A 22,110-nucleotide genomic window follows, 5' to 3' on the forward strand; every position below is an offset into this window, starting at 1 on the left:
CCTGGTCAGACCCCACTTGGAGTACTGTGCTCAATTCTGGTCACCTCACTACAGGAAGGATGTGGAAACCATAGAAAGGGTGCAGAGGAGATTTACAAGGATGTCACCTGGATTGGGAAGCATGCCTTATGAAACCAGGTTGAGTGAACTCGGCCTTTTCTCCCCGGAGCGACAGTTTGGGAGTGACGTAACAGAGGTGTACAAGATAATGAGAGGCACTGATCATGTGGATAGTCAGAGGCTTTTTCCCCTCAGGGCTGAAATGGCTAGCAAGAGAGGGCATAGTTTTAAGGTGCTTGGAAGTAGGTACAGAGGAGATGTCAGGGGTAAGTTTTTTTTAATGCAGAGAATGGTGTGTGTGTGTGTGTGTGTGATGGACTGCCAGCGGCAGTGGTGGAGGTGGAAACAATAGGGTCTTTTAAGAGACTCCTGGATGGAGCTTAGGAAAATAGAGGGCTATGGGTATGCATTGGTAGTTCTAAGGTAAGGACATGTTCGGCACAGCTTTGTGGGCCAAAAGGCCTGTATTGTGCTGTAGGTTTTCTATGTTTCTAAATTCAGGTACAGGAGTGAATTGTCATGCCAGAAATCAGTATTGTGGCATGACTACATTTGCTTTCAGAGGATTTGCGGGAAACAATACAGCAATACTAGTCTACAGATAAATGTAATTTGAAGATTACCAGTTCCATGAAATAATTATGACTGTGACCTGATTCATCCAATTTACTGTACAGATTACAGCAGTAAAAAAAATGACAAGTATTTTCATCTCAGAATGACTAGTGCCTACTTGTAAATGGAATCAAAGTTTTTCAATGAATTGTGTAAATCTAGAATGAATGTCGGTTACAAAGATTTGTTTTGTAAAAAAAAATGCTCCTAAGTGTTTTGTAACACCATTTTTGACAGCATGCTTTCCAATTTCCCTCAAATTTATAACATGATTTTTTAAAGTTTAACTACATATGCAAATGGAAGTCATTCATTGGAAAAACTACTCCTTCATACTTCAGAAGCAAAATATGAATTGTTCTTTGTTAAACAAGTCTCCCCCAAAGCATTATTTTAACACACAGTTAATACTCTGACATTTCAATCTCCCTTTGAAAACACGTCTTCCCCATACTATTAAAGCAAACATATCCTCCATACTCAGACAATACAAATGACATAATGAAAAGAAAAGAATGTTTGTAGCTTGGTAGCTCCTTGATTTCAGTCATTACCAAACCAGTTCTGGTCTTTTGTGGTACAGAAGGCAAGAGCTTGACAGCTGACAGGTTATTTGTGAGGTTCTGTCTATGGAAATGTTTCTGTAAATGCTTATGTTTGGAGCTAGTTTGATGAAAATAATAGAGCAGATTAGATTTTCATCATTCCAGCAGTTATTGATACTCACTATGGCATGCAATATGATTTTTTTTGTGCTGCTTTTCTTGGATAATTATTTAAAGTAACAGGTGCCAGCAAAGTTGCCATAAAGACTTGTATTTCTTCAGCTGACAAAACGTTGGCCATGTCAAGAACGAAATCAAACCATTTTGTCAGGAGGAGAAACTGAAGTCAGCTTCCCTATCTTCCTTGCGAATCACACCTTGTCAGAAAGTTACGTCTTTTCCCACCCTAGTATGAAGTCACCAAACAGCAGTTTGTTCTTCATTGAGATGCACACAAGGGTTTTTATAGTCAAAATATAGAAAGCTTTAGCTGCACCAATACTTAAACTGAATGGAAAGACTTTCAGATTTCTTCAGGACACTGCAAGCACCTCAGAATTAATGAAACACGTTGGGACTGTTTGCAGAGCTGCAAAATGAGCAGGACCGTGGACAATTTTAGCTCAACAAGCTTCAAATACAACTTGATAATGACAGAACCTGTTTCCACTCTGTGTGAATATAGTAAAACATGCACTTGAGTCGTAGTGCAAAACAAGAGATGTTCAAGTGTGAACTGCTGCAGTCCAAAACCAGTTCCTGTATAGATAAATGACTTGGGAAACATTTTGATTTGCTAAGTCCAAAATCTCCTCAGGCTATGGATTTCAATTATAAGTTATGGAACTGAATTAAGTCTAAAATAGTGGAGTAATTTCACTAATCAGTCATAATTTCAAGGATCTATCACCCTCCTTCACTTTCTATAGAAAGGGTTTAGTTACCCTCCAATCCAACCGTAAGATTTAAATAACTCCGGTGTCACAATTTAAGCATGCAAAGAATTAATGGCATTGCCCACTCTTTCCTTCATGATCACTTAGTTAAAACCATTGAAAATCAGTTGTGCATTTCAAAACCCACAACTACTAAGGTACATTCTGCAATTTTTTTTAAAGTGTCTTGAAAGTACAATTCACCACCATTGTTTCCTCTTTTGATAAGAATTAAAACCCAAAAAGCTGACCACAAACTCAGCATAACCCTAAAATCCATGCTTTAACAATGACTATACAGACATACTTTATTGATCCTGAGGGAAAGTGGGTTTCATTACAGTTGCACCAATCAAGAATAGTGTAGAAATATAGCAATATAAAACCATAAATAATTAAATAATAAATAAATAAATAATGGCCAGTGGAAATAACTCCAGGACCAGCCTATTGGCTCAGGGTGTCTGACACTCCGATGGAGGAGTTGTAAAGTTTGACCTGATCTGGATTTCAATGCTGGTGGAAGAAAACCACAGAATTCTATACCAACAACACTGTAGGAACGTCTTGGTCAAATGAATGCAGGAACTCAAGGTAGCTCACCAACACTACACTAAAGGCAGTAAGGGGCGGATATAATGAGAAATTAATAGATAATGCTGAAATTGCAAAATCACTTGCCAAAACAAAGCTATAATTTGCTGGTTTGTTTTTTTTTAAAAAAAAAGGCACTAGAGAAATAAAACAAAGATTCTCCACCTTTTACCAAGTTACCAGGTGGTGCTCATGAACTATTCTTACAATAACTGTCAACACCCGAATTTCTTTATAACGATGACAAACTATTACAACTGTAGTTAATTTTCCATAGTTACAGTATAAGGCACACCCAAAAACAAGCTTCAGATACACAAAATTTGCTGCAGTGTGACTCACCAGGTGTAGGTCCAGTGAAACAAACCACCTGAAGCAAAACCACACATTCCTAACTTGCAACAAAACCTCTGACAAGGACTTTAGAACTTAAACCAACCTGTACTTCTCCTTTGTTTGGCCCTTTTCCTTCCCTCTCCTCAGTGCAGCACTAATTCAATAATTCAAAAAGCTAGTGATGTTTACAGAAATTTCAGTAATAATGCAGAGGTGCAAAGCCAGAATGTATTTGATTCATACTAGAGAGCGCACACACCCTTCCACCCCCCCCCCCCCCCACCGATTTCAGTGTTTGTGTTTGGGAATATATTGGAGCTCATTATTAACAATGAAATTTCAGGGGTACTTGGAGGCACCTGATAACGTAGGTCAAAGTCAGCATGGTTTCCTTAAGCAGAAATCCTGACTGACAAATCTGTTGGAATTTTGAAAAATAACAGGATAGACAAAGAGTCAGTGGATGTTGTTTACTTGGATTTTCAGAAGGCCTTTAGCAAGGTGCCACTAATGAGGCTACTTAACAAGATGTTATTACAAGAAAGATACTAGCATGAGCAGAATGGCTGACTGTCAGAAGGCAGAGTCAGAATAAAGGGAGCCTATTACAGCTGGTTGCTAGTGACAAGTGGTTCTCCGCAGGGTCTGTATTGGGACCACTTCTTTTCACGTTATATTTTAAAGATTTGGATGATGGAATTGATGGCTTTGTGGTCATGTTTGTAGATGATACAAGTAATAGGTAAACACACACAACAAAATTTGAAGTTAATCAACTACTCATTTAATTTTGAGTCTGATAATATTCTTATCATAAAAAGTAAAATATGGGGGAGAGGGAGAAGAAAGATCAAGTTTATGGAGTTATGACACAAGCCAGCCACAGTCTCATTGAACAGAGAATCAGACTCACGGGCTAAATGCCCAAACTCTGTTCATCAAGTTTAAAAGTTTACAATGGGATTGATTTGAAAGCAACTACACAGAATAGGAACACAACACAGTTTCATTTAGGCTACCTGTCTCAATGCAGCTTCTGAAAGAGCTATTGAATTGGTTTAACTGTGCCATTGCAAATATTTCCTTTTATATTCCCAACTGCCCATAATATTGTTACATTTGTTCAACAAGAATGGATGTTTTCCAACAAACTTGAGCAAAGTACAGTGTAATTCCCTCTGTAATCAATATTTTGAAGCATACATTACTAAACAATTTTTTTTTAAATTGTGATAAAATTAACCCATTTCATGCAAATTCTAATTATAATGAGAATTTTATTATGATCGATCATTTTATGGAATACAACACCATGAAATACAAAAAGTGCCTTAAAAGAGGAGGAATTGCAAACAGAAATCATTTTATTTAAGGAGTTTCAATTGGTATGGTCTATTCAGGTCAGGAAGAAATTTATATTGCATATATTTAGGGGGCTGATGATGACTCACCACAGGGAAAGGCAAAACAGTTTCAATTATGAAGCATCACTTGGAATCTGCATCTTTTTCCCCCACTGACATTTTCTGTACACAAAGTTCTTAATTCACCAAACTTATCCAAGTGCCACAGCATGAGCTGTTAATCTTTTGTTCTGCCTAGTGATGAACCACCGACATCCAATTATTAGATTAGAGAACTATTAGAGAATTATTGTACACATTTAAAATATCCTTAAGTATTAATTTAACATATCCAGGTGCCTGTACACGGAGGTATTTTTCCTCACACCCCCCCCCCCCCCCAATCAAGTAGGTTTCATCATTAGGCACAATTCTTTGGATGGTTCTGTCTCTCTCAATCGCCGCTATACAAAAGATGTGGGTAAACTGGAAAGATTGCAAAAACGATTTACGAAGACTAAAGGGCCCAAATTACAGTGAGAGGTTGGCCAGGCTAGGTCTTCATTCCCACAAGAAGAGAAGAGTCAACCTTATAGAAATATTTAAAATGAGAATTAAGGTGGATGGTACCAGTCTTTTCCCCAGGGTATGAAACACCAAAACTAGGAGACAATAGATTAAGGGTGAGAGGAGAAAGATTTAAAAGAGACCCAAGGAGCAAATTTGGTCAGTATGGACTCATCTGTCCACAACGAGCCCATATCCTGCTATGACTATGTGCTGGCCCAATAGTATATGTATGATTATTATTCTTTTCTATTATCCATTAGACCGTTCCATAGTCCTAAAAAGCAAAACTCAAAAAGGACTCTGTTGATAGACAATATAGTTCTGGACATTAAAATTCAAAGGATTTATATTAAGATTATTCTTGGCACTAAAGGCAGTGGGTTTGCAGTAGAAAGCTAGCCATGATTATAGCTCCATGATTACTATTTCAACAGCTGGGAATATCAGCCCTCAGAAAAGAGCTATTTGAACTCTGACCTCTGTTTTATAATCAGATCTTTTTATTCTTCCCACCAAAATGAAATACATTGCGATTCTTAGTATTAAATTTTGTTTACCTGTCCCTTTGACTAGTTGTGTTGCTACAACTTGTATTTCATAGAATTCATTCTCCATGAGCAACCTCAGATATGGCATATTTCTGGGAGCTCCATTTATAATCACAATACTGCATTTCCCTCATTAACAATAGTACTTCCAGAAAATTGAACATCAATTACCATTAAAAATTCATATTGGCCTTCACTCATCAATTTAAACTTCTGTAACTACCAGATTTGTTCATGATCGTTTCTAGAATATTCCACAAAAAGAGCTCTTTACTGACTAAAGGGAGGAAGAAACCAGAGGTCCAGGAGCCAATCCTGGATCAAAGGTAGAGAAGGTCAATATGTTTAAATTCCTTAGCGTTATCATATCAGAGGTTCTGTGCTGGGACTAGCATGCAACTGCCATTTCAAAAGAAGGCACAGCTGCACCTCTACTTCATAGACGTTTGCATATTCGATATGTCATCTAAAACTTTTCACAAACTTCTCTAGATGCACAGTTGGGAATATCTTGACTGGTTGCATCAGGGCCTGGAATGGAAACACCAATAACCAAAAATGAAAAATCCTATAAAAAGTGGTGGATACAGCTCAGTCCATCCCAAAAATAAAGCCCTCTCACCTTTAAACATATCTACAAGGAGCGCTACCACACGAAAGCAACATACATCATCAAGAACACCCACCATTCTAGCCATACGCTCTTCATGCTGCTGTCATTGGAAAGGAAATACAAGAGCCATGGGTCCCAAACAAACAGGTGCAAAAACAGTTATTACCCTTCAACTGTCGGGTTCCTGAACCAGCATGGATAATTTCACTCAGCTCAACACTGAACTGATTCCACAACCTATGGACTCACTTTCAAGGACTCTACAACTCGTGTTTCAGTATCATTTATTATTAGGTTTTTTCCACCCATAGCTTGTCTTCTTTAGCACATTGGTTGGTTGTCAGTCTGCATGTGTACTTCTCCATTGATTCTATTGTATTTTTTGTTCCACTGAGTGCCCACAAGAAAATGAATCTCATGGTAAATGGTTACGTATATTTTGAACAAAGTTAAAATGATTGGTTTACAATTATTTTGATAAAGGGCAGCACAGTGGTGCAGCTAGCAGAGGTCCTGCTTCACAGCAGCACAGATCGTGGCTCAATCCTATTCTTGGGTGTTTTTTGTATGTAATTTGCATGTCCTCCATGACCATAGTGGTCTCCTCTAGACACTCCCACATCCCAAAAATGTGTGGAGTCTGGGATAGTAGTCAAATTTGCCACTGTAACTTGCCCAAGTAGGTAAGTGGTTGAATCTAAGGTTAGAAATTGATGACAATGCACGGTAAATAAAAATAAGGGATTAAAATCAGATCAAATGATTGACACAATGGCACAATGGGTTGATGGGTCCATTTCTAAGTATCTTCAATGACTTGCATCTTCTTTTTGAACATTGTAGAATATTTGTAATTTTCCAACCCTTAGACACCACTTCTGAATCTATACAATTTGCAAGATAATTGCCAGGGCTCTGGCAAATCACTCCCATGCATCCCTCAGCAAGCTTTGATGCTTTCCATCTGGACCAAACTGGTCATCCTCCAGGGGCAGCTCACCTTTCTTCCCACTCTATCCATTTTAGCTCATCTTGAATGTCAATTAATTCTCCTTGGCCGAGACTTTGACAGTATCTTCTTCCTTGAAGGCTGATGTAATATATTAATTTAGTAAGTCAGCAGTGTCCTCTGCCTGAGTAAATTCTCTTTTTTTTAAAACCACAATCAGACCAAGCTCTTCTATCTCAATTTTGGTATAGCATTTCTGAATTGCCTTTACGTTTTCAGCCAGTCCTTTCTCATGTTCCCCTTTGCTCTTACATTATTTTGTAAAACATCCTATTGGAACTTCCTCCATAATCAGCCTCATTTTCACTTCTGTGAGCAACACAGCATCTGTCACATGATCTTCTCTGCTGCTCAACTTCACCACCATTTTTGGTTATCGAGATTTTAATTTCATGCCTCCTCCCCCCCCCCACCTACTTTTCCCCCCTCTTGGAAATATGTCTACACTGAAGCTGGAATATCTCCACTTTAAGGCCCACTATTGTTCTGTCTGCCAAGCTCGGATCCCAATTTACTTGAACTAGGAACTGTTCACATCATATTGCAACTGACACTTTACAAATTGATTATTTATCTTGGAGTAATCTACATCCTTTGCCATGGTTGTGCTGTACCATACAACATCTTAGCTATTGTTCCAGTGATACTTCTTCACTTGACCTGGCTCATTTTCCAAAATTACGAAATACTGCCAAAGAGGAAACCAATGCAATGCCTTTCTCACTGGACCAGAAACAACAATCAAATCCAGCACAGGATCAGTGATTAACTTCCCTCTTGCTGAGCATCCATTCTTATCTACAATTATTATATCTAACCAATATAAAAAGAAAATCTCTGTCAATCACCTGTCTGCATGTGGCATTCATCGATGAACATAAACCTTTATCAAAAGACTGCCAACTTCACAAAATGTCCATATTATAGGGCAAGCAAGCCCATATATCAAGTAAAAAGTGTATAGTAGTTGCTGTATAAAGACAGGACTTAGTTTGGTGCAATTCTATTTAGCAATTGCTGCACGTTAGACCAGGGATGGTCAACCTATGGCACATTGCACCCCAGTGATAATAATAAATAAGTAAGCCTACTCATGCAAAAACTATTAACCAAAAACCGATTTGTGGAAAAACAATCTATAACAGGAATTCAAGTAGCTTAGAACTAGAAATGGGTTTTACTGAGAATAAATCTAAAACTTAGCAATTATTATAGCGATTTTATTATTTTGCGCACATCTTTTGGCGAATGTTATCTTCTTTCACATTAATCTGTTTTCAATTTTTAAAAAATGTTAAATGAGTCAAACTAGGAAAGAAGGACATCTGTTCTGCAATCATTCCGTAACTGTTCAATACACATTTGATAATTTTTGATCTGAGGTGCGTGGCATCTGCACCAGCGGTGCGTCACATTGCAGGTTTTTGCCAGTCAGTTTACAATTGACACTCGTGCGCTATGGAGTTGTGTTTTGTTTGTCCTTTGTTGTGGCGACCCGCACACTTGGGACTCGAACCACCATCGGGAGCTGTGGGCAGACACGCAACAGCGCGTTTGGAACTACCCGCTCGGGGTGGACCTTCCAGGGACAGTCTGATGGCATGTACACCCCGCAAATCGCAGGGGCCCATGGGAGAGGAGATTTAAGTATGCGATTTTGAATTAGTAAACGCATTCCGAGTTCAGCTCTCTCTGCCTCCATGTGTTTTAGTAGCGTGTTGCACGTGACTACATTGGTGACCCCGATGTTCCAGACGGCATCTGGAGCCGGCGACTCAGCAACCAGCCATGAGTTCAAGCAACTCACACAGCGCAGTCTCTCTGAAGCTCCCGACTTTCTGGGCCACTCAGCCCCACATTTGGTTCGAGCAGGCTGAGGACCAGTTCAACATCAGAGATATTACAGTCAACGCTACACAGTACTACTACGTGGTTAGCACGCTCGACCAGGAGACGGCAGGCCAGATCATCGACTTCCTATACCAGCCACCAATGGAGGACAGGTACATTAAGCTTAAGGCACTCCTGATCCGTACCTTTGGACTCTCCCACCGCAAACAGGCTGTGCGGCTCCTATACGTGGACGGCCTGGGCAACCGCACGCCATCCGAGCTCATGAACGATATACCGGCGCTCATGGACGGCCATAAGCCGTACCTTTTATTTGAACAGTTGCTCCTCGAGCAAATGCCAGAGGACATTCGCCTCCTCCTCACGAGTGAGGATTTCAGTGACCGACACAGTGTCGCGACTAAAGCAGACGTCCTCTGGCAGAGCAAACAACGTGGAGCAGCCTTCATTGGCCTAGCCACGATCACACACCCCAAAGCCCAGGCCCCACAACCGAAGCCATCGAGACCCACGGGGCGAAGAGACAAAAGTTCGGAACAATGGTGTTTCTATCACCAAAGATGGGGCTCAGGCGTGCGCCACTGCCGTCCACCATGTGCTTTTCTAGGAAACACCGGGGCCAGCCATCACTAATGGCTACGACGGCTGGCCACTGAGACAGCCTCCTGTACCTCTGGGACCGACACTCCGGGCAGCGCTTCCTGGTAGACACCGGGGCTGAAGTCAGCATACTCCCCCCCTCGAACATGGACACTCGTAACGCGGTCCCAGGCCCCAAACTCACTACTGCAAATGGCACCAGTATTCGGACGTACGGCCTGCGAACTATCTCACTGCATTTCGGGTCCAGCTGTTTCACTTGGACTTTCATGTTGGCAGCGGTGTCATAGCCACTACTAGAGGCAGACTTCCTACAAGCCAACTGCCTCCTGGTCGACTTAAAAGGCCGGCGTTTGGTCCACACCGAGACGTTCCAGACTTTCCAGCTCAGAGAAGCCAAACTACCCGCCCTCCACCTGGATTCCATGACTGTCTCAGGTAACGAATTCGCCAGGGTGTTGGTGGAATTCCCCTCTATTATCACCCCATAGTTCTCCACAGCTGACCCCAAGCACAGCGTGCAGCACCACATCCCCACGCAAGGACTACCGCTGCACGCCCGAATTCGCAGGCTCCCACTTGACAAGCTCCACCTCGCCAAGGAGGCGTTCCGTAAGATGGAAGAGATAGGAATTGTACGCCGCTCAGACAGCTCCTGGGCATCCCCACTGCACATAGTGCCCAAGTCTGCAGGAGGATGGAGGCCCTGCAGAGACTACAGAAGGCTCAACGACGCCACAACCACCGACAGATACCCGGTACCCCGCATCCAGGACTTCACAGCGAACCTGCACCGTCTTCTGGAAAATCAACCTAGTCAGGGGATACCATCAGATCCCAGAGCACCCCGACAACATGCTCAAGACAGCCCTCATCACCCCGTTTGGCTTGTTCGAATTCCTAAGGATGCCTTTCAGTCTCAAGAATGCAGCCCAAACTTTCCAAAGGCTCATGGACTCGGTGGGATGTGGCCTGGATTTCGTTTTCATTTACTTGGACGATATCCTGGTGGCCAGCAGTTCACACCAAGAGCACTTTGGCACATTTGTGCCAGCTCTGCCAATGCCTGAGTGACCACAGACTGGTAATCAATCCAGCAAAGTGCCAGTTCAGGCTGACAAGAGGTTGACTTCCTGGGCCACAGAGTCAACTGATATGGTGCAGTTCCTCTACCAGACAAGGTCCAGGCCATCCGCCAGTTCCCCAAGTCCAGCACGGTCAAGGGCCTGCAGGAGTTCGTAGGGATGGTCAACTTTCATCATCAGTTCGTGCTGGCGGCAGCACGCATCATGAGACCCTTGTTCAGCCTGCTGGCCGGCAAGGCCAAAGAGGCAGCATGGGACTCGGGAGTCCACGGAAGCATTTCAGCAGGCCAAGGAGGTGCCTGCAAAGGCGGCCCTCCTAGTGCACCCGAGAGTCGATGTACCCAAGCCACTCACAGTCGATGCTTCCAACACAGTTGGTGGAGTCCTGGAGCAACTCGTAAAGGACCAGTGGCGACCACTCGCTTTCTTCAGCTGGCACCTACGGCCACCAGAGGTGAAGTACAGCACTTTCAACAGAGAGTTGCTCGCACTCTACCTGGCTGTCCGGCACTTCCGGTACTTCCACGAGGGAAGGGAGTTCACCACGTATACAGACCACAAGCCCCTCACCTTCGCACTGGCCAAGGTATCAGACTCATGGTCGGCTCGGCAGCAGAGGCCCCTGTCCTTTATTTCAGAATTCACCATGGACGTCCGCCACATCGCAGGGAAGAACAACATCGTCGCTGACACACTGCCTTGCCCCTGCCTCCACTCAGTAAGTGTATCGTCCTGAGGAATGGACTACGCAGCATTGGCGGAAGCACAACGGTCAGACACCGAGATCCCAGCTTACCGCACCGCTGTTTCGGGGCTCCAGTTAGAGGACGTCTCCATCGGCCCAGCAGTGGATCGACTCCTGTGCGACGTGTCTACCGGCAAACCCTGACCCGTGGTACCAGCAGCATGGAGGCGCCGGGTGTTAGACACGCTGCAGGACCTGGCCCACCCATCCATCCAGGCATCCATCAAGCTGGTAACGGACAGATTCGTCTGGCACAGTTTGCACAAACAGGTCGGACACTGGGCCTGGACCTGCGTACACTGCCAGACCGCCAAAGTCCAGCGACACGCGAGGGCTCCCCTCCAGCAGTTCCAGCTGACGCAAAGGAGTTTCCTAGACATTCATGTGGACATCGTTGGCCCCCTGCCAGTCTCCCGGGACGCCAGGTATATCTTTACCATAGTAGACAGGTTCACCAGATGGCCGGAAGCCATACCGCTCGCAGACACGTCCACTGAGTCCTGTGCCAGGACGTTCATTGCAAACTGAATCGCCAGGTTTGGCCTCCCATTGGATATCACCTCCGACAGAGGGGAGCAGTTTACGTCTGGTTTGTGGACAGCTCTGGCGCAGCTCCTGGGCACCCAGCTGCATCACACCACAGCGTACCATCCCCAGTCCAAAGGTTTGGTACAGTGATTCCACCAGCATCTTAAGTCGGCCCTGATGGCGCAACTCAGGAGCCCCAACTGGACAGATGAGCTTCCCTGGGTCCTACTGGGCATCCGCACAGCCCCCAAGGAGGACCTGGACACCTTGGCGGAATTGGTCTACAGCGCCCCCCTGACAGTCCCAGGCAAGTTTGTACCAGACGCCCAAGGTTTGGAAGAAACTCCAGCAGTGGTGCTAACGAGGCTGCAGGACAAGGTAGGGACCCTGGCACCGGTCCTGACCTCCAGGCATGATCCCACCCCATCCTTCACCCCTAAAGACCTCTGAGACTGTGAGTATGTTTTTATTCGCAGGGGCATGCACAGGTCACCTCTACAGCGGCCGTACGAGGGACCCTTCAAGGTGATCCAGCACAACAGAACCACGTGTGTCGTGGAGGTGGGTGGCCGGGAAGAGACTTTTACAGTGGACCGCCTCAAACCGGCGCACTTGGACATTGAGCAACCAGTGAGGATACCACACTGCATTGGCAAGGCAAGCCACAGAGACTGGGGGCTCCACTCCCTTGATGGACGTTTCTGGGGGGAGGGGGGTGTGGCGGCCCACACACGCTGGACTCAAACCGCCATCGGGAGCCGCAGACAGACACATGGTAGCCTATTTAGAACTACCTGCTCGGGTCAGACTTTCCAGGGACAGTCTGACATCGCGTCCACCCCACAAGTCTCAGGGGCCCATGGGAGGGGAGATTTAAGCGCGTGATTTTGAATCAGTAAAGGTATTCTGAGTTCAGCTCTCTCTGCCTCCATGTGTTTCTTTAGTAGCGACTACATTGTGAACATTTGCAGTTTTGTATTTTTTCAAAAATTAAGCCTTGTTTTTACATTCAGTTATCCATCACAGTGCAAAAGAAAATGAGCAAAATAAAAGCAGAAAGTGATAGTAAGCGTGAATTCAATGAACAGTGGGAAAATGAGTTCTTATTTATAGCAGGTCCATCAGGAAAACTGTTCTGCATTGTTTGTGAAAACACTTTCTCACATAATAGAAGACAAGATCTTAATAGACACTATAAAACACAACATCAGACTGAAATAGAAGGAAAACTGAAGCTAGTGCTTGGGTCTGAGTTACAGAAAGAACATGTGATTAAGAAAAAGGAAGAAATCAAAAGAAGACATATTTGTTAAATGTCTCACTAAGGTAAGTAATGTTTATCTTGGTTTATATTAAATCAATATATCATGTAAAAATGCTGAATATGTCTATATTAACATTTTTTTTTACAAGAATTGAATGGGGGTACAAGAGTTGTATGACGCATTTGAACTCATGCATGAAAAAATTAACGCATGGAATGTAAAAGGTTGGCCACCCCGCCTTAGACTAATACAGGTCCATTAACAAAGCTCCAGAGGACTAATGGTATCATGAAACTACAAAGCAAAAGAAACTGCATTAATATAGAAACTTCTGCTTTATGTCATTTCAACCACTATTACAGAGAGGCAAACGCTCACAAATATTAAACAAGAAAAAGCTAGATAATTTTGGTGCTGGTTCTCTGATAAATATTGCTCAGAAGTGAGCTTTGTAGTCCTTCTTCTAAGCAGCATCATACCCATCTCTGGTGATAGTTCAGATCCCAGTCAGTACCATGCTTTCTTGATACACTACTATTATGACAGGCTGAGCACCCATTATCCAAAATTTCAAAATCTGAAAACATCTAAAGTTTATTTTGAGCGCTGACATCAAATAACAACTGGAAAACTCACAAGGCACTGGGAAGGTTCCCAGGTGATGCGCAGGTCTCTACATACTACAGACATTTCTGAGAAGTGACCTCACATATGTAATGTGGAAGAGGCAATGGTCTGAGGAAGGAATCTAATAGGAGAGGACAGTGGACCATTAGAGAAAAGATGGGAGGAAGAGTGCCAGAGGGAGGGGCTCCACAATGATGCAGTAAATCACAGGTAAAGTACTCCCAACCATTGTGTGCATCCACACAGAGTGCTGTCACAGGAAAGCAACATCAGTCATCAAGGATCCCTACCCTCTGGACAGCTGCTCTCTTCTTACTATTGCCATTAGGAAAAAAAGATACAGAAGCATCAGGATCCATGCCACCAAGTTCAGGAACAGTATTACCCCTCAACCATCAGGCTCTTGAACCAGAGGAATAACTTCATTCAATGTCATTCACCCCATATTGAACTATTCTCACAATAGAATCACTTTCAAGTATTCTTATGATTTCAATAGTTTTATTTTCTTTTTAATTTGCACATTGGTTGTTTGTCCAGTTGTATGAATGCCTGCAAGAAAATTAATATCAGGGGCGTACATGAAGACATACATGCACTTCAATAAATTTACTTTCATCTTTAATGAGCAGATTTGGAAAACAAATGGGGTTAGACAGGAGCCAAAATGGGGAATGGAAAAAGAGAGGAGAGGGTAGGGAGTAATTACATTCTAGAGAAATTAATGTTCATCCTGTTAGATTGGAAGCTAACAGAATAAGGTGTTGCTCCTCCAACCGGTAGGAAGCCTCATAATGACCGTAGAGGTGGCTATGGACTGACAAGTCAGAATGGGAATGGGAATTAGAATTAAAATAGGTGGCCATTGGGAAATCCTACCTTTTGTGGTGGATAGAGCAAAGTGTTCACTCAATCTACAGTAGTTATCCCCAATGTGGAGGAGGCCGCACTGGGAACACTGGATACAGTCGATAACCTGTCAGACTAACAGATGGACTGTTGCCTCACCTGGAAGGATTGTTTGGGGCCCTTGAATGGTGGTGCGGGAATTGGAGTAGGGGCAGGGGCAGCACTTGTACTGCTTGCCAGAAGGGAGATCATTGAAGAGGGACGAGTGGACAAGGGAGTCACAGAGAGAGAGATTCCCTGCGGAAAGCGGGGGCAAAGAAAGATGTGTATAGTGGTAGGATCGCACTAACATGGGCTGTTCCACGCAGCCGATGAAAAGACAAGCATAAATGAGGCCTATACAGGAACCCATGCCTACACTCCAGCTTTGAAAAAAGTGAGAGGAGCCAAAAGTAAAACTGTTGAGGGGGAAGACTAGTTCCAGCAAAAGTAGAGACGATGACTGGTTAGGTCTGTTGTCTAGAAAGGAGCTCCCAGATTTACCTGCTCATTAAATTGTACACCCCTCTCCTATTTCTCAATCTCTGGAGACTGACCATCTTCTATAAACCCACTCTTCCTGATAGGGTAATAGAAGTCTACAAGGACTGGATAGCCACAGTGAAAATGAGATGATCAGGACCAGGGAAATTAAAATGAGTGAAGTGATTGAGAGCATCTGAAGTGTCATGGATGTACCAGAGAAGAGAAGAGGAGATTGAACTAGCCTTGGTTTTCACCGATCAATCTATGTCCGAACTGCTCTCCGCATATCCTACCAACCCACAGATGGGCATAGAAGATTCTACAGCACCTTTTAAAAAGCAGGGCAATAATCCTCATTGTTCTGGTCAACATACTGTACTTACTCATGTCTGATCTTTGCATCTATTCACCAAGTTTAGTTTTTCCAGTCACACTAAGATCCAAAAGTAATGTGATGACATCAGCAAAATCCTGACTCATGGAGGAGGCAAAGTGCAGACTAGATAATGCTCCATAATCTGCCTCGCCCCACAATCACAGATGTCATTGTAACATTTCACCTTGTCAGTTCAAAGCCAACTGACTGAGCTACAGATGTGGCCAAGGGTTCTTTCAGCTGCTCCATGTTCCTGAGTCTCTGCAGCTGTTCAGTTTTCTAATATCCATGGTGAATGCACCACCATTCAATAAGAGCAGAAGTGACCTAGCATCTCAAAATTATTTTCCTGACCTATCCAAGAACTAAAAATCTATCAATGATTGAGATTCTACAGTTTTCTGGAGAAGAGAATTCTAAAGACAAACACTTTCGAGTGAAGAAATATCTCATTTCTGTTCTATCCCTCACATTGAGATTGTGATCCTAGTTCCAGACTCCTTAGCTAAGAAAATCATTCTCCCCATAGCAATAATAGAGCCTTTTAAGTATGTTGTATGTTTCACTGTCACCTCCCATTCTTAATTACTGATGTCTGTCAGAAGTTAATGTCACTTATGCTATTCTCCAATCCAGAGGAACCATTCCAGAATTCACAGAATTTTGCAAGATAGCCAGAACACTTAACATCGCCATAAAGTTCAATGTTAGCTTATTATCGAAGTGCATAAATGGCACCAAATATTACCAGATTCATTTTCTTGTGGGCATATTCAATAAATCCAATACCCATGATAGAATCAATGAAAGACCACACCCAACAGGACAGACAACCAGTGTGCAAAAGATAACAAACTGGGCAAATACAGAAGTAAATAATAAATGTAATAAATTATCAGTAACATGAGATAGAGTCCTTGAAAGTGAGTCCATAAGTTCTGAGAATAGTTCAGTGATAGGGTGAATGAAATTATCCCCTTTAGTTCAAGAGTCTGATGGTTGAAGGGTAATAGCTGTTCCTGAACCTGGTGGTGAGAGTCCTGTGGCTTCTTCCTGATGGCAGCAGCGAGAAGAAAGCATGACCTGGATAGCGAGGGGTCCATGATGATGGATCCTGCTTTCCTGAGACAACAGTCCGTGTAGGTGTACTCAGTAGTGGAGAGGGCTTTACCCATGATGGACTGGGCCATACCCACTACTTTTTGTAGGATTTTCCATACTAAGCTAGTCAATATACTCTCCACCACATATCAATAGAAGTTTTTCAAAGTTTTAGATGTAATGCAAAATCCTCAGCCAAATTGTGGGATTTAAATTTTCAGGCCCACTAATCCCATAAGCAACAATTTTCTACTAATATTAAACTTTGTCACTTGCACTAGACCATTATTTCTGGAAAGTTTCAGAAGACATACACAATTTAATTTATTTCCTTTTTGTGTCTTATAAATTCATAGACTGGTCCATAAGAAACTCAGAGCTGCCACTATTAGTCTTTTACTTGGTCACACTTTGTTGAATTCTGAAGTACTCCCAGGAAGTTGAACTTCCTGCCTGACTTGACAGTTTTCTATAAATCATGTAGTCGGTATCTAGTTTCTTCCGTTTGCCATTTTCCGTCCCCTCGATTTGCCACAGCTCATTGGATGCAGAGGTGACTGTTGTTCATTAATTTATGGCAGCCGGTGAACATTCTGCAACAGTCATTTTTTTTTGCATGATCCCATATTAGGCACCTTCTTTCAGGATTAAGGTAAGGTGACAAAGGCAGAGGCATTCTACTAGTGGCATATGCCCCTTCCATTTTGTGTGGGCAAGCTTCAGAGTAATGCAGTTTCAGATACTTACTTGACTTATCTTGCGAAGATACTGTTGAGCAGCACCAAATATCAAATCCAATCAGTCTTAACAGATACTCATTTTAGTCTCTAGATACAAACTAAACTCCAATACTTGCTGCATGTCTATCAATTACTGGAGTAATAGACAAGGCCTGAAGTAACATGCAGTTACAAGTTATTGAAGTACCACCTAACAGCAACTTTATTGTATATGGAAATTAATACTCCGAAAGAACACTGCAGACAGGTTATCAGACTTTACCCCAGGATTCAAATCCACTGGACAGAGCAAGAGAAAGGAAATGTTTGGAAAGCAAAGATCATGATTAAAACAGGAGTGATTTTAAGTCTTCAAGTTTCTAACATACAGCAACTTCATCTGGTGGCATCTAATATAGCAAAAATATTCCTAACCCTTCATAGGAATATTATCAAACAAAACATGTCCAGACACACAGGATTACCAAAGGCTTAGTCAGAGGTAGATTTTAAGGTGTGTCCCAAAGCTAGGAACAAAAAGGAAGTTTACAGAAGGGATTGCAGAGTTTAAATTTCACAAGCAGTTGAGGTTGAGCTGAAATCAGAATCACCCATAGTAATTATATGAGGGATAATTGATAAGTTCGTGGCCTAAAGAAGATGAGTTATTAACTTCAAACTTTCTGCATAATCACTCAAAGAGTTGACCTGCATGTGCATGTAACGAGAGCTGTATAACTCATCTCCTTCTACCTTAGTCCACAAACTTATCAATCACCCATCTGTGGACACTTCCTGGAAGTCCAAGATCCATATGCTTCACAACCGCTTGACTAAGTGTGTAAATATAGGAGGGGACTACATTGAAAAATAAATGTGCTAGGTTTTCTAAAATTGACTCCTTCTATCTTAGGCCACAAACTTATCACCCCCCCCCCCCGTATTCCAAGATACAGAAGTAACCAGAATTATACTTGCAGATATCTCAGAACTATTAAGATGAAGCTTTTAAGAGAAGTGTGACTAGGCTGTGGAGAATTTGGAAACAAGGATGAAACATTTATATAACTGCTTCAGAAGTCCCAAGATATAGGTGAATGTGACTGGTGCAGATTAAGACATGGGTTGAGTTAAGCAGGGAATGGAGAGACAGGAACTAAGAGATGATATTATAGAGATTTTAAAAATCATGGGGAGTACATAAAAGATTTAGGGGACCTGAGGATCACGCTTTTCCACACCGAGAGTCATGGTTACACGGAACAAGCTACCCATGGAAGTGGTAGAGGCAGGTACAATTAGAAAAAAAAATTTTAAATATTTGGACAGGTTCATGTATATATGAAAGCTATAGTATATGCAGGCTAAATGCAGCCAAATAAGGAAGGCACCTTAATAGGCATGGAATTTTTTGAAGTAACATGCACAAAATGCTGAAAGAACTCAGCAGATCAGGAGGGAAATTAATAATCGATCAACAGTTCAGCAGAGACCCTTCATCAGGACTGGAAAGGACAGGGGAAAACTCCAAAAAAGAAAGACTGGGGCGGGGTAAGGAAGGAAGGAGGAGGATAACTAGAAGGTGATAGGTGAAGCCAAGTGAGTGGTAAAGAACTGAAGAAAGAATCTGATAGGAGAGGAGAGTGGATCATAGGAGAAGGAGACCCAGGGGGAGACTATAGGCAGGTCAGAAGAGTTTGGTAGAAGAGGTAGGTGAGAAGAATTTGACCAAAGGGCCCGTTTCTGTGCTGTTTAACAGTAAAGAACACAATACATTCAGAGTAAATTCACCTTATAATCAAAGCGAAGTGAATAAATATTGGAAATGGAAAGATTTCCAAAGCAACAGTGGAGAGGTGGAAGAGTTGACATATTGGGACTGGGACGGTCCACGATTAAACATGTTATGAATTTCCCTACCTGGTCCTAAGGGCTTGCCAAGCCGCATCGACGTCTGCATAGAGGTTTTTCTCAGAAGGCTTCCCGGAGCTGGCCCCATAGCCCGAGTAGTCGTAGGAGAATACGTTACAGTTGATCCTGGAACCCAGGCCGATATAGAAGCTGCTCATCTGACCCAGATCCACGGCATTGCCATGCGAGAAAAGTAGCGTAAATTTGGCGCTGGGGGAGCAACGGATAAACATGCAAGCGATGCGGTTTCCCCGGCTGGTCCTGGTCATGAAGGCCTCGATAGAGTCCTTCTCCCGCTGGGAGTATTGCCAGTCCGCCCGCTCGGCCAGGTGCAAGCTCCAGCGGCCCCCGGACTCGTCGGGCAATAGAGCATAAGTGGGCTCCGGGGGCAGGAAAGCCAGTTTGGAAGCGATGCGACCGGGGCAGGGTGGGCAACAGAAGAGGCAACACAGCTCGCTCAGAGACAGGTTATTCATCGCAAGGCCAAACTACGAGTCACTTACAGTCAATCAATCAAATAAATAATGAATAAACGGGCCACTCCAGCGATCACAGGCAGGGAAACTACTGGGACGGAGATCCTAACGAGGAACTTTCTCTTTGTGAAAACGCCTTAAGGATTTTTTTTTCTCTCTCTCACAGGTGACTGGACTCCGAGCGGAAGATGGACGATGGCATGATGAATATTCTGAGGGAGGTCGGCAGCCACACACCGGATGCTTCAATGTCAATCCACCGTATTTTTTCTCCCTTAACGTTCATCGATTGAAGTGTAAGTCTACAGCCCTTTCACAAAAGGAAGAGAAACTTGACCTGAAGCCGCAAGTCATCTGGGCCCCAAGGAAGCAGAGGTTGGCGGCGGCGGGGAAGAGAAACCCGAGCGAGATCCCCTGAAGTTCTCCGGGGGAAGGGGAGAAAGGAGGCAGAGGAGGCCAGGCCGCGTTGCTGCGTTCTGGGACAATGCGATGGCACTCTCGCCCCCACCTGTCGGCCGACACCAGGCCCCGGGGGACTCAACGGTCGGCGGAACCTTCCGCTGAGTTAAACCTACGATCACCACACGCCCTCCGGCCGCAACTCCTCTCACATCCGATATTTTAATTTTGCGCCTGTCAGCTGAGGCATTCCCATACTTTTCGTTTGTTTAAATACCTAGTTTTAAGATCTGACGGCGCTGACACGCCTTTGGAGGTTGTGGGAGGGGAAAAGGGGGCAGCCAGTCGCCGGGAAGGCGCGCATGCGTCAACGTCACACCAGGGAGCAGGCAAGAGGAAAGTTTGCCGGCTAGCGCGCATGTGCGTATTGGCCGGCCCTTCTGATCGATCAGCGCATGCGCAAAAAGGAGGCAAGCCATGCTGCCGCTGCGTCTCGTACACGTATGCGTGCACTGAATGGCGTAGCTGATTCGGAGGGTCATAGTTAGAGAGGACTTCGACATAAAAACAGGTCGTTCCAACATATCCAAACTTATCTCAAATGTTCCGATTGAACCCGAATTACTTTCGCGGGCACTGCTTCCACACTCGCAACACCTGTGTGAAGAAGTTTGCCCTGAGATTATAAAAAGAATTGCCTCAACAGCAACACAATGGGTCACAATTTGCTGGAAAATAAACTTTGTACTACCTCAATATACTGATGAATTCTGCTCGGCAGACCTGGAAAATCTGGTGCATCTCAGAGGGGTGTGTGCTTAGCCCACTGCTCTACTCTCTATATACCCATGACTAATATCTATATACCCGTGTGGCTAGGCATAGCTCAAATACCATCTATAAATTTGCTGAAGATACAACCATTGTTGATAGCATCGCAGGTGGTGACGAGAGGGCGTAAAGGAGTGAGATATGCCAACTAGTGGAGTGGTGCCGCAGCAACAACCTGGCACTCAACGTTAGTAAGACGAAAGAGCTGATTGTGGACTTCCAGAAGGGTAAGATGAAGGAACACATACCAATCCTCATAGAGGGATCAGAAGTGAAGAGAGTGAGTAGTTTCAAGTTCCTGGGAGTCAAGATCTCTGATGATCTAACCTGGTCCCAACATATCCATGTAGTTATAAAGAAGGCAAGACAGCAGGTATATTTTATTAGGAGTTTGGAGAGTTCTGGTATGTCAACAAATACACTCAAAAAATTCTGTAGCTGCACTATGGAGAGCATTTTGACAGGCTGCATCATTGTCTGGTATGGTGGGGGAGGGGGCACGGTCCACTGCTGCACAGGACCCAAAGAAGCTGCAGAAGGTTGTAAACTTACTTGGCTCCATCTTGGGCACCAGCCTACAAAGTACCCAAGACATCTTCAAGGAGCAGTGTCTCAGAAGGCAGTGTCCATTATTAAGGATCTCCAGCACCCAGGGCATGCCCTTTTCTTGCTGTTACCATCAGTTAGGAGGTACAGAAGCCCAAAGGCACATACTCAGTGATTCAGAAACAGCTTCTACCCCTCTGCCATCTGATTCCTAAATGGACATTGAAGCCTTGGACACTACCTAACTTTTTTTGATATATAGTATTTCTGTTTTTTGTAAGGTTTTTAATCTATTCAATATACACATACTGTATAAAGTATACTGAATAAGACTTACTTATTATTCTATATTATGTGTGGCATTGAACTGCTGATACTAAGTTAACAAATTTCACGTCACATGCCGGTGATAGCAAACCTGATTCTGATTATGACCTCCCTCCCCTTTCTCAATTCCTGTCTCTATCTCTGGAGACAGCTTATCAACTGATGTCTATTACAAACCCAC

The 22,110-nt window shown here is 43.5% G+C and overlaps 1 protein-coding gene across 1 annotated transcript in view; it reads right to left on the minus strand.

Annotated features, from left to right (window-relative positions):
* The window catches only part of LOC132396819 (alpha/beta hydrolase domain-containing protein 17B), an 86,962-nt gene extending 66,376 nt beyond the window's left edge, over positions 1 to 20,586 (minus strand). Inside the window, exon 1 of the mRNA XM_059974780.1 lies at positions 19,360 to 20,586. Coding sequence (XP_059830763.1) covers positions 19,360 to 19,826 — 467 coding nt within the window. The 5' untranslated portion in view covers positions 19,827 to 20,586. The remainder of the gene's footprint in view (positions 1 to 19,359) is intronic.
* Positions 20,587 to 22,110: the final 1,524 nt, after the last annotated feature.

Source organism: Hypanus sabinus, chromosome 7 (genome assembly GCF_030144855.1).
Source record: "Hypanus sabinus isolate sHypSab1 chromosome 7, sHypSab1.hap1, whole genome shotgun sequence".
NCBI classification, from domain to species: domain Eukaryota; kingdom Metazoa; phylum Chordata; class Chondrichthyes; order Myliobatiformes; family Dasyatidae; genus Hypanus; species Hypanus sabinus.